The 13,124-nt window shown below is 48.2% G+C and overlaps 1 protein-coding gene across 1 annotated transcript; it reads right to left on the bottom strand.

Moving 5' to 3' along the window:
* Positions 1-6,604: 6,604 nt before the first annotated feature.
* On the bottom strand, positions 6,605-11,262 carry DBX1 (developing brain homeobox 1). The gene is made up of 4 exons (XM_071417112.1): positions 10,724-11,262; positions 10,100-10,201; positions 8,233-8,435; positions 6,605-7,925 (listed from the first exon to the last, which is right to left on the bottom strand). The coding sequence occupies exons 1-4, from the start codon at positions 11,211-11,213 to the stop codon at positions 7,539-7,541; spliced, it is 1,182 nt and encodes a 393-aa protein (XP_071273213.1). The 5' UTR covers positions 11,214-11,262; the 3' UTR covers positions 6,605-7,538.
* Between the last annotated feature and the right edge of the window lie 1,862 nt (positions 11,263-13,124).

Genomic DNA, 13,124 nt, shown 5'->3' with positions numbered 1-13,124 from the left:
ACACAAAGCCCAAGCCCAGGGGGGAAGGAACAAGCTCATGAGCTCAGATCTGTGTGAGCCACTAAACCTCATCCACAACACGATTTCTGACAGTGCTATTGCAGTTTTCAGCTTCACACTTTCTGCCAGACCACCAACCTCCAGTCCCAAATCAGTCCTGACTGTTTGTGACCGTGTTCACAGGGGTCTTGTGTTGAGGGAAGAGACAAGGATCTGACTCCATGTTTCAGAAGGCTGATTTATTATTTTATGATATATATTACATTAAGACTATACTAAAAGAATAGAAGAAAAGGTTTCATCAGAAGGCTGGCTAAGCTAAGAATAGAATCAGAAAGAATGATAGCAAGAGTTTGTGGCTCGGGCTCTCTGTCTGAGCCAGCTGACTGTGATTGGCCATTAATTAGAAACAACCAACATGAGCCAATCCCAGATGCACCTGTTGCATTCCACAGCAGCAGATAATCATTGGTTACATTTTGTTCCTGAGGCCTCTCAGCTTCTCAGGAAAAAAAGGAAAGGATTTTTCACAAAAAGATGCCTATGACAACTGTTGAACAATCTATGGCTGCACAGGAGTGCCCAAATCATCCAAGAGGATCCTGGAAAGCTCTGAGAAATGCTTCCTGCTGCAGATGCTGGACATGCTGACTCAGAACAGCCCATTGCTGGCTGCATTTAGTGCTCACAACCTGCCTGATGATATTTACTTTACTGCACAGCTATCAGTGGTGGCCTTGGATATAATGATAACGACATTGTGAAGTTTCAGATCCTGCTAAGAACGCTGAAGACAGTGGACAGGACAAAACCCCCGGATTTCAGAAGCACTGAAACTTCCACTCCTGAAACTTCCATGTGCTCAGAGCCCAGCTGTGAGGGTCTGTGGGAAGCATCCATGGGGAGCACAAGCAGCTTGTGAGGGCTGGGAGTTACTCAGGAGTTACTCAGTCCCATCCCTACAAAGGGAGAGGGAGAAAGCAGAGCAAGAGACCACCCTGGTTTAGCAGGGAGCTCTGGGATGTGCTTAAACACCAGAAAAAAAGATAAATACTGACCATGGGAAGGGGGCCAAATGCCACCAAGGAGTACAAGAACCTTGGTGGAGTGTACAAAGTTGTATTTAGCAAGGCTAAGCTTGGCTAAACCTAGGAGGGGTATGAGAACCTGTCCTGTGAAGAAAGACTGAAGCAGTTGAGTCTCCTCCTGAAGAGAACTTGTCAAGGACCTCATGGCAGGACTTCAGGGCAGCCAAGAAGGGGATGGATGCTCTCTTTTCACAAGGAGCCACGTGGAGAAGATAAGGAACAATGGGTACAAGTTGCACCAGGAGAGGTTTTACCTTGCTATCACAATGATATTTTTTACAGAAAGAACAATCATTCGGTGGAACAGTCTCCTCAAGGATATGGTAGAGCCCATATTGATAGTGGTTTTCCAAACTATGGTTGATCAGGGTAATAGTCCTCACCTAGAGTCCCTTTCCCACCAAAGGCTGGACCAGAGGATCTTTCCAGATGTCTTCCAACCTGTGCTGTTGTATGATTTTATGAAGTATTTCAGCTCTTTGCTGGTTGCATGGGAGGGAAAATCAGGTAAAGCAGCGCACCTGGCACTTGTGCATGTCAGGTAAAGGCACTCCTGTGAGGCCCCACTCTGCTGGGCTTCCCAGGCCTTAAATCCTGGCATGTGGGCTGGGAGAGTGGTGCTGCTGTGGCATTTGGAGCCTGAAGGACATCATTTACTTGTACCAATTCAATCTTGGTTCAAAAGCACAGGAGCCCTGAAGATGTCCTTGCTAAGGGCCAGCAGAAGGGATGGCCTGTGCCACCCCTGCTGGGCCATGTGCTCCTCAGACACAGCAGTGAGGCAGCTCCAGCTGCTGGAAAAGCAAATCCAGGGAACAGATCCATTTCTGCCCTCCAGTCTGGTCACTCCTGCTGCCAGCCTGGCACATGGCCGGGCTGGGCAGGGAGCAGAGCCAGCAGTGATGACAATAACAGAGCCCAAAGCCGTCAAACCCCACCTTGAACTTCTCAGCAAAGGGCTTTAAATGCCATCAGGGACTGAACTTGGGTCTCTTCAAACCAAGCTACTTTCCTGTAGGATGGGGGTTTAGGATTGGTTGGGGCTATCATCACCCTCAGCCTTTGCTGGTGGCTTCTGGAAACTCTGGAAACTATGGTCTTGCATCATGTGCTCTACTTAAGGTTATTGTAATGGTCAAACTTTCCTGGATGACCGGTGTTCTTCAAAAGAGGTTCATTTTATTTTATTTTATTTTATTTTATTTTATTTTATTTTATTTTATTTTATTTTATTTTATTTTACTTTACTTTATTTTATTTTATTTTTTACTCAACCTGCTCCCAGTAAAGGGCTGTGTGCAGGAGCCTTGTCTGCCTGGCTGTGGCTGGGTGAAAACACTTGCAGCTTCCCCATTTGTGCAGGACACTGCTGGAGAAGCCATTGGAGCAGGGAGCAGGACCAGAGGGACACACTCCAGGTGTGTCACCAACAGCTCTGCAGGCAGCAACAGCACAGACTCTCCAATAAAGTGATTTATTTCCTTTTCTGCCCCTGTCCAAAAGCCACTCTCCCACGCTGGCAGGCACAGATGTAGAACCAGCTGGTTTCTTAAGGGATAAAATAGTTGAGAATTTGCTGCCCTGAGTTCACAACCATCAAAGTCAAGTCCCCCTCTCTGCCTTATCCATTCCCCAGCCTGGGAGATGTCCGTCCTGTCTCTGAGAAGGAAGAAAATTCACACAAGGCCTCTGGGCTGCTGGGTCACTAAAAAGAGCTCTTTGATATCCTACAGCAGAGGTTGTTGTGTTACAGATGGGATTGCCAGAGTTTCCAAGACTCTGGATGCTGCCAGTCATTATGGAAAGCATTCCCTCTCCATGAAGGCAGGAAAGGCTTCTTATTGTCAGAACTCAGCACATCCCTCCGGGTGTCCAGAGCTGCCAAGGACCCCGCCGGGGGGCTCAGAGACCCTGGCACGCTGCCCAGAACACCTGGGGATTTGATTCTGACCCCTGGAGCAAGTTGCCAGCTTTGTATGAGGACATGAAAGTCACACAAGTTTGAATGGTGTAATAACAAAATGATCACAGGGTGAAAATGTAGATTTTAGGATTTTTGGTATGGGGGTTATGGGGACAAGATGGAGGAATCTGGGCATGTCCAGCCTTTCTCCTTCTTGTTCTCCACTTTCTGCAGTGCTGTTGGCACTTTGGGGTTGGTTTAGAGTAGAAGTGCACTGTCTAACATGGGTGATGGGTATTGGGAATTCAGTGTCAATATGTTCTATGTAGTTTGTAGTATAAAAGGACAACAGCGCCTCGGGGGTGGTCAGAGTGCCTGTGGCTGCCCTGCTGAGCAGATCTCCCCTGGGCAGAAAGGAAATTTTATAGATAAGAATTAATGAACAACCTCAAGACCAAACAGTGAAGAGTCCAGACTCGTTCTTCAGTTGTGTGGGCCGGAGCAGAGACATCCTGCACATCTTGGGGCAGCAATTATCAACCAAAACCCGAGACTTCTCACCTTCCCTCCTTTCCCAAAGCACACAGATGGCTGCGTTAAAAATAGAGAGAGAGACAGAAAGAGAGAGTGAGGGAGGTCTCCTCCAACTTTGTGAATGTTAACAGCAAATGATGGAACTCTTTGCTCTCAGAAATACACCCAAGCTGCACTCCCAGTGCACACCAGGACAACCCAGCTGCCCCCAGATCCTCCTCATGTGACGAGCATCCCTCTGCATCTGAGGAAAGAGAACAAGTTTGTGCCTTTGACATCAGATCTCCAAAAAGGGTGGCGGGTTCTGCAGTGCTTCCCTGGGTGCAGCTGTGCACATGGGCCATCCCATGGCAACTGTGAGCTCTGGATTCTTCACTCAGAGTGTTCAAGGGAAGGGCTGGAGAAGGAGGCCCTTTTCTGCAGCCACAGATGCAGTCTGACAGCTGCTGGCAAACAAAAACAAGCCCTTTAATTTCATATTAAGGTATCCTCCAATCTCAAATGTTTGTGCTTAGTAGTCACACAATGGTTTTTTGCTATTAAAAAAAAAATCTGAAAGGAGAAAAGAATAAATAAAGTGTAGAGTTTATTATTGTCACTGCTTTTAATGAAGGGATGGGACTATTTTCAGGCTAAGAACAATTTATTGTTCAGGTAAACATCAGTCAGAGGCTGGGAGATTTTAGAGGGGCAGGCTGTCAGCTCTAGTTCAAGAGTAGTTACAAGTTCTTTGTTATAAGACAGTATATAACTTTCTAAATTAATATAGTTGCTACAGGGTTTATTTTGCTTTTCTGACCTACTACTTTTACTTAATTTTGCTGCACTGTGGATACTTTTGCCTAATGGGATTCTGTCTCACATGTACACATAAGCTTTTGTAATAACCTCTAAATTCCTAACCTATTTCATACTATTACATTACTACACCATAAACTTCTCATCATCTTACTTAAACAGTTTCTTACTTACTTAAGGTATATTCTTACTTATGACTATAAAAATGTCTGTGTATTGTATTTTTATATCAGTCTAAGCTTCTCCTAAGGCTGCAAATTAAACTCTTCTGTGTCTGTGGAAGTTTCTATTTTTCTGATTCCCACAGGATTAATAAATGTCACATTTTGGGTAAGGATTTTCCCTGTTAAATGGCAATTCCATGATGTTTTTCCTTTAGTAAGGCTATTTGTCTAGCAGTGTAAGATGCAATAGCCCTCATGCTGAAAGAAGCAGTCTTAAAAAGTAATTTTTTATAGCATTTCTAGTGCAGAGAAAATGCAAAGAGCAGAAGGTACAAGAAGATCAGCAGTTTCTGTTGAGCAATGAATTGGGAGGGTTTTGTACAAGCAATACCTGTTCTTATTTTGGAACAAGATATTCTTATCTTGCTCCTTTCTAGAGTGTTGTAGTCTGTGTGATGGCATCTGTGTTCTCTGGAGTAGCCACTGGATTTAAAAACAAACTGTGTTTTGAACTAGTTCTGTCTTTATAAGTTGCTTAACTACAGCCTTATGCTTACTGGATGTGCTGGTTTTGGCTGGGGCAGAGTTAAGTTTTCTTTCAGTGGCTGGTCAGGGGCTGTGCTTTGGATTTGTGCTGAATTAATAATAGTTTAGACATTAATAATAATGTTGATCACACAGAGATGTTTTTGTTGTTGTTGTTGTTGCACAGAGCCAAGGCCTTCTCTGCTTTTTGTGAGCCCCACTGCTGAGGGAGCTGGGAGTGCCTGGGAGGGTGGGAGGAGACATAGCCAGGACAGGGGACCCCACTGACCAAAGGGACATTCCAGACCGTGTGGCATCATGGTCAGTGTATAAAGTGGGGGGAAGGAGGAAGAGGAGGGATGTTTGGAGTGATGGTGTTTGTCTTCCCAAGTAACCATTCTGTGTGATGGGACCCTGCTCTCCTGGGAGGGCTGAACTCCTGCCTGCCCCTGGGAAGCAGTGAATGAATTCCTTGTTTAGCTTTTCTTTTGTGCGTGGCTTTTACAAAACAACAACACAACAAACCCAAACCCAACAAGCCCTTTTGCTGTTTCACTGTATTTTGTGGGATAAATACTGTCTGTGTCTTTTCCATCTCTTTTTCCATTCCACCTGTATGTTATCAATTGCTAATGGCTTCAAGGTGTCAGAGAGGTAGAAGATGAGAAATGTGACAATGTGTCCCAGCTCAGATGTGTCCAACTGGAAAGAGGTTGAAGACCTGGAACAGATTTTCTAGGAGGGGGCAGTCATGCCCAGTGCCTGGCAGTGTTCAGGAGGCTTTTGGACAATGCCCTTTAATAGCACTTTTAATTTTTGGCCAGCCTTGAAGCTGGGCTAGATGATTTTTGTAGGTCTCTTCTTCCTTTCACACCTTCCCTTGTGGCTGTGGCAGTGAAGTGGAGAGAGCTCTCCTCTCACAGAGGGAGATCTGGATCCAGGGGACATCTGCTGCATTTGTTCCTTTTGTTTCGGTGTGTTATGAATGGTGGGCATTAAGATCATGTGGCAGAAAATAAATGCAATTTTGGAATGAAATCTCTGTTTCAGAAAAACTCTGCTAGGCAAAACCCACTGACATTTCGGTAGTGTATCACAAAAATGTAAAAGCAAAAAGCAGGTGGGGGGTTAAGGATTTGCCTGGTGTTACAGTAATGATCCTTGGCTGGACCTAAGGCAGAAGAGTTACATTTATCTCTTTCATTCTGTTTCTCTACCCTGTAAGAATTGATTAATTAATGAATTACCTGCTCCCAGTCTATAAACTGTAGTATCCCAGTGATGTGTGAAGAGTTGTTCCCCAGCTAAAAGGCAGATAGATATTCTTGTAAAGTCACTTACTTAGAAACTGATAAATTCTTAGTGAATCACTAATAAGGTAGATTCCTCTCCCAGACAGAAAATGCAAGAACCTGTTATCTAGAACCACTTACTACCAAATTATCAAATTTGGAAATCTACTTTTTTTTTATTTGACAATCATCCACTTTAATATATATACATATTTAGAGTCTGTACATGGTAAAATACAAAATAAAAGTGTTTCTTTATAAGTTACACAATTACACAGCTGCATTCACCTGTAGTTTAGCTGTCATTTAATTAAAAATAAAAGAGAGAAGCATTGTTGAGCCGTTGTTATAATCATTGACAATAACCTTGGTATAAAACACCCATACAGAGTAAGTGTACAAAATAGTGTACAGTTCATATAAGCTGTGCAAAGACAGCAAAGTTCAGTTAAAAATCAAAGAGATGTATCCACTTTCCTCTGTCCACACCATGGATAGGAGAAGCAAAGTGGAAAATAAGCACAAACATAGGCAAGAAGGTGGGTTAGACAGTGCTTTGAACACAATATTGATGAATAAATTAAGACAAAAATCATAAATATATAAGATCTCCATTACACAGGGCATGCTTGCATTATACCTTCAAAGTCATTCCAGGGATTTTAATGGATTTGTTGCACAAGCATGGTCTCATTTGGGGTGAGGAGGGAGGCAGAGCTTGCTCTGTGTCCCTCAGGGTTATTTATTTTGGAAGAAAGTGTTGCTAGATCAGACAAGTCTTCAATAGCAGCTGAAGTAATATAGTAGCTGGAAATTCACTTGAAAGCTAACAGATATTGTCATGCTGTCTATATTGTATTTTTGATGATTTTTTTTTATCTGGGGGAAGAAGTTTCCTTTCCTACAGGGAAATTTCCCTTTCCTCCCTACTGTATGGCCAGGAGCTGCCTGTTGTCTGTTTTTTGGAAGAAGGCAGCTGATTGAGCAACCATTGATTGCTAAGCAGAGAGAGTTATGAAAAGCTGGGCAGATATCATGAACATGAAAACCTCTACACAGGGCAACAAATAAGGAATACCAGCGAGAAGGAACTCTTGCAGCTATTGTGATAAAGAACCTGCACTGGAGCAGCATGTGGACATTGGGGTGGGACAGCACCTCTTCAATTTATAGCACTCTGGTTTATTTACATCTTTGCAGTGTCCTCGTGTGATGGTAGGGGGAGGCAAGCAATCTAAGATACTGTTATCTCCTCCTCTTCTTCCTCCCCTTCATCATCCTCTTCCTCTGAGTCTGAGAAGTCTGAGGGTTTGCTGGGGCTGCTGGAATGGGATGGAGAAGGAGACATCTGGGAGTCCAGTCTGTCCCTCAGGTGCAGATGTTCTGGGGACTGGTGGTAGGTCAGGGGGTGCTGGGGGCTGGGCGGGCACACAGGGGGAACTTCCTCCTCCTCCTCCTCCTCCTCCTCCTCTCCTGCGCACTTCTTGCCTACATCACTGAGGTCTGGGTGAGGGTTGAACTTGGTGGGTAGGGTCTGTTCTCTGCAGCCACCAGAGGAGAGGAGCTCTCTTTCTTTGGAGTTCCTCCATTTCATCCTCCTGTTCTGGAACCAGATCTTCACCTAGGGGACAAAGCAAGAAAGGAGCGAAACTGTTCAGTGAAACAGGCACCAGAAAAGGTGGTTTTGGCTGCATCCTTAAAACCCTGCACAAAGCTAACAGGAAACACAGAATCTGATCTTTGGAGGAGCCTAGGAGAGAGCTCAGGGGCAGTCAGGCTGGTCCTATTCACCCAGCTGGGAATGGTGACATTTTTGGCCGTAACTCGCTTCGGGCGCTCTCCCTGCTCCCATCCCCTTCTCCCCTGTTTCTCTCAAGCTGCCCCCGGCCAGTGGGGGATCCCCACAGAGCCCCAGCCCTCCCTCTCACCTGCGAGTCCTTGAGGCCCAGCTTGGCCGCCAGCTTCTTCCTGTCGGGTTTGCTGATGTACTTCTGCTTCTGGAACATCTTCTCCAGCGCCTTGCGCTGCACGTCCGAGAAGACGGCGCGGCGCAGCATCCCCCGGCGGGGCTTGCCGCGGGCAGCCAGCGGCCACGAGAAGGTGCCGGGGATGGGCACCACGGCGGAGGCAGCTGCGGGACGGACACACGGACACGCTGCGCTCAGCCGGCGGGACCGGCCCCCGCCATCCCTCCCTGCCCTCACCGACCCGGGGCCGCGAAAAAGGAGCTTTGGGCTTATCCGAGCGTCCCCTTTCAGGCAGCGGTGGCCGGGATTAGATCTATCAGCTCACATGGAGAAAATGGGTCAGTGGTGGCCGGTTTTGTTGGGAGATTCAAAGGTCCCCCGGCCTGAAAAGGCAAAGCGAGGCGTACCGGCTAAGATAGAGGTATAATAAAAAAGCTCTCCCTCCCACTCAGAAGCATTCGATTTTTTTTTTTTTCCAGCTGCTTTTATCATTTCAGATGCTTTATTATGCTGGAGATGAAAATGAGGACTTTTCTGATTCTGAACAAAACCGCTCCTCTTCAGATGCAGTTTTGATCAATCAGTATTCATCTTTTTATAATAATCTCTTCTCTCTCCCTCCCCCCTGCTCCAAAGTTGGAGAATTCAATTCGAAGACATGAAAAGTTGCAGCTAATTAGCACACTGCCTGGTTCCCAATGGCATTAGTATGATAAAAAAGGGCAGAGTTTCGCCTTAAAAAAAAAGGAGGGGGGGAACCTCCCCAAGAGAGACAGAGATGCTAATGAAGCGTGAATGGTAATTGTGTAGTAATGAACTAACAGAAAAAGACTGAGGACAAGCAGCTAACGCCATATATTATTGGAACAAAAGAGATTTACACTTTCAAACTAAACACAACGGCATGCCAGGCTCCTCGGGAGAATACTGATGGCACAATCGTCTCTTTCCCCAAATCATTTTCATTAAATGGACATGAAAAGCTATTTATAAAGCTCAAGTTGTTTTTGTTAGGCTATTCACATGCTGGAGAAAGGAAGCAAATTCCATTATCCAGAGGATGAATAGAAGAGCTTGGGTTATTTTTTTTTTCTCTCTCCCTTTCCCTGTTTTCTTTTTAAATTCATAGCTTGTTTGTGTAATTAGATTAACATTAAAAAAAATCAAAATTTGAAAAACCCCACAAATTGTTCTCTCAGCATCACAATATTTCGGCGCTGTAGCCACCACAGCTCCCTGGCCTTGCTTTCTCTCCTTTCCCCGTGTTGTTGGACGGTGTAACCGGGGAGGCGGAGGAGCGAAGGGTTGGTAGGCGGCGGAGGTGATGGAGCAGAGGGTGGTGGAGCAGAGGGTGGTGGAGCAGAGGGTGAGGCAGTCGCTGGAGCCGCCCGGAACGCGGAGAGCTTTGGGGGACACCGAGAGCCTCCGTCCCTCTTCCCTTTTCCCTCTTCCCTCTTCCCTCTGTCCCTGCGCGGAGCTGACCGCAACTCGTGGTGCTGAAACATCCCCGGGCCGGGCGGGAGAGAGGGAGAGAGGGAGGGAGCCAAGGAGGGAGGGAGCCAAGGAGGGAGGGAGGGAGCGGGGACCCGCCTCGCCTCGGGACCGTGACAATCCCGGCTAATTTGCGGATCAGCGGGGGGAGCGGGCAGGGAATGTCAGGCAGTCACTGCCTGTGCTAAATCGGGCAGCAAATTGGCGCGACTGATGCTTGAATGTTGTACTCCCTCCAACCTCTGAACTGCGGCATAACCCCGCCGGGGGGGACGCGGGGACGGGGAGAAGCCAGCGGGCTGATGCGCCGGCACACAGGGACGCTTCCAACACCCACCTGGGAAATAGGAGGATCGGAGGAAGGGCTGGAAGGAGCCTTCAAAGTACGGGAAGGAGAAAGTCTTTGGCGGGACGCTCTGAAGCAACGCAGGGGAGGTTTCTAGTAAATAAATAAATAAAATCAAATTAATCGGAAGGTAACCGCCAGTTGGATTCGACCGATGGCGAAGCTGGGTTCTGTCGCTCGGTCTGGAGACCAACGCTGGGTACTTTTAGAAAAAAAAATAAAGGAATCAAACCGAACTTGGAAGGGCCGAGGGAAAGAGGCACTTTCGCTGGTTTTGCCAGCAAAGCGACGCCCCACAAAGTGAGGACAGGCTCAGCCAGAAGACACGGCCGGGCTCTGGCACCCCTCGGCTCTGGGACCCCTCCCTCCGCCTGCTCCTCCCGTCCGTCCCGGCCGCCGGCAGCGCTGCCCCTCGCCCTGGAAAGTCGAGCGATGCCAGAGAAGGGCTCTGCGAGCCGAGCGATGCCCGAGGAGGGCTCTGCAAGCCGAGGCTCTGCAGCTCGGCACCAGCTCCTGCCGCCCTCTCCTAACGCGGCTCCCTGCGCTCCCCCGGCCGCCACCCCGTCCCGCTGTGTCCCCAGCCCCGCTGGCGACGCTCGGGCTGTCCCCGCTTACCGGCTCGGGGCGTGGAGGACAGGATGGCGTTGACTCCGAACTTGAGGAAAGTGGAGTCGCTGCTGGAAGTCTGCGGCGAACAGATCCTCCTGGAGCCGGCCGTGGCGGAGCTGGGCAGCTCCGGCGTCCCCGCGTCCGTCCGGGCCGCCGAGTTCGGGGGGGACATGCTGGGCGGGGGCGCAGTCCTGGGCAGGTAGCTGGTGGGCCTGCTGATCCGGATCAGATCTTCCACCAGGAAGCTGGAGTGGCTGGAAAAAGCCGACTGCAGCGACTGAGGCAAGGTGAGGGTGGGGGTGGGCCGCAGGAGGCTGGGGTAGACGGCCGGAGGGGCGATGAGGCTGGGGAACATCATCGCAGGGGCCGCGCTGGGGCCGCTCGCCGCCGCCTCGTTTGTTTGTTTGCTTTTGTTTTCTGCTTTGCAAACCTGGGTCGGTAAAGATCCAGCCAGCGAGTCCGGCGGAGTTCTCTCTGCCCCTTCCTCGTGGACCATGGGTTTTATAGTGGTCAGCCCCGCTGAGGCTCTTTCAAAAGTGACAGCCCCAACAATGGGGTTCAACAAAGTTCTCCACTTGAGCTTCATTCAGGGCGAGCTCCCGGCTTCTCCATTGGTCCGGGGCTGCAATTTATGATTGGATTAGACTTCATAAGCAACCGGGGCACAATGGCCCCGCCACAAAGAAAGTGTAGTCATCAATTTTGCATATTGACCGCCTCTTTGGAATACAGCGCTCCAAAGGCTCCCAGCAGGGTTTTGTTCAGAGGCAACACACACAGGCTAATTAAATGCCTATTTAAAAGTTTCAAATGACATCTTGCCTCGTAGAAAGGGAATTATTTAAAGAAAGCACTAAATTTATTTGCCGCTCCCCTGCTGAGTTTAGGAAATAAATCAATAAATATTCATAGAAACTTATCTGCGGACTCTCAGAAAAGCACGGGTTTTGTGGATTTGAAAATACGAATTACAAAACGCGGAACTAAGCTCTGTTGAGCGAGAAACACGTTTGGAGAGTGTGTCCCACCGTAGTTTGAACATATTCTGCTCCTGCTATTAGTGTGAGGCGGAATTAGTGGGGTTGTATTGGTATAGATGGGGTTGGTTTTCTATCTGCACATCAAAAGTCCGGAATAAGGCATATTTGCGGTGTCCACCTCTCCTTTCGAGATCCGAGCTTCGTAAAAGTCTCGTGTACTTGTGCTCGGGAGAGAGGTTTGCCCAGACCGAAATGCGAGCCTTGGTGTGGTCGGCGAGAACCCCGCTCCCACAAAATCTGAATATCGCACACAGCAGAGATCTGGGCACCTTTGGGGGATCAGAGCAACCCCTTCGGGGTTCGCAGTCTGCTGCTCCTCTGTAGCTTCTCTACATTCAAAACAGCGGGAATCGCCACCCTCCCGCCGAGAAAATGAAGACAGCTTCGGAGCATTTGGATCCTTTTGGCTGAAGCCGTCCGAGCTACTCTGGGCTCTGTCGGTGTCGATGGCTCGAAGCAGCCAAATTCACCTGAAATCGCTTTTCATCTGTGCGTGTGTGGGATTTCGGAAGGTGTCTCTGCCACAGAGCCCGGAGTCCCCTAACTTTGGTGCGAGGGACGAGCGGCATCGTCTCAGGGGAAAGTAGAAAATAGGGGTTTTTCTGGCAGAGAGGTTTTGTTTGTGGTGGAAATAGGCGCAAGTGTAGTTAGTTTCCTTTGGAGGTGCGTGATGAAAGCGACTATTGAGAGCGGTTTTACCTGATTTCTCTGTTAAAGACTATAACAGATGTGTTAAATGTCCTATGTTTTAAAAGCACCCTATTCAGCCCTTTGGTGTGTCTGAACCTTTGCAAGCAGAAGTGTGCAGCTCAACCATGCAGCCTTTATCCTATTAACCATGAACTAACTGTCACCTTCAGCTGTTTTCCCTTTTTACTTTTTAACACAAAGCTTTCTCAAAAATCTTATTAACCAGCTTTATTTCTCTCGATGGTTTTTGTCCGGACGTTTTGTGTTGATTATCTCCATGTCGATGCTTTAACCATTCAATAAAAGTGCATCTGCGATTTATATCACATTAGGGAAGAAAGAAAGTCTGTTAAACCTCTCCCTTGATTCAAATCAAAAAGTTATTTATCGGAGAGGACGGAATCAGCCCTGGAAACTCTGATGATCCTGACAAGCTTTCCCGGTGCTGTTCGCCGGCCCCCAGCGGACGAGCACCTGCAGACCTGGCTCGGAAGGTCCGTCCGCCGCCTGAAAGCGTTACTTTGAAATAAAACCTCGCTGGAGGTTTTGTTGGTCTTGGTGCTTAGCAGGTACAGAAGAAGGGGAAGGAAGGCGTGGGCAGAGCGCGGGGGGCTCGGACGAGCGGCGGCACCTGCCCTGCCCCGCTCAGCTCGCCCCGCACCCCGGCCCGGATCCGG

The sequence above is a fragment of the Agelaius tricolor genome, unplaced genomic scaffold (genome assembly GCF_023055355.1).
Source record: "Agelaius tricolor isolate 1412-34295 unplaced genomic scaffold, bAgeTri1.0.p SCAF_67, whole genome shotgun sequence".
NCBI lineage: Eukaryota > Metazoa > Chordata > Aves > Passeriformes > Icteridae > Agelaius > Agelaius tricolor.
Note: the sequence above shows the minus strand (reverse complement) of the source record. Positions and strands in the feature narration are given on the sequence as shown.

Coding starts and splice junctions, on each gene's coding strand:
- DBX1 (XM_071417112.1), bottom strand. CDS start 11,213: ATGGTCCACGAGGAAGGGGCAGAGAGAACTCCGCCGGACTCGCTGGCT. Junction 10,202..10,723: donor GTCCTCCACGCCCCGAGCCG/GTAAGCGGGGAC, acceptor TTTATTTACTAG/AAACCTCCCCTGCGTTGCTT. Junction 8,436..10,099: donor CCGATCCTCCTATTTCCCAG/GTGGGTGTTGGA, acceptor TCCGTCCCGCAG/CTGCCTCCGCCGTGGTGCCC.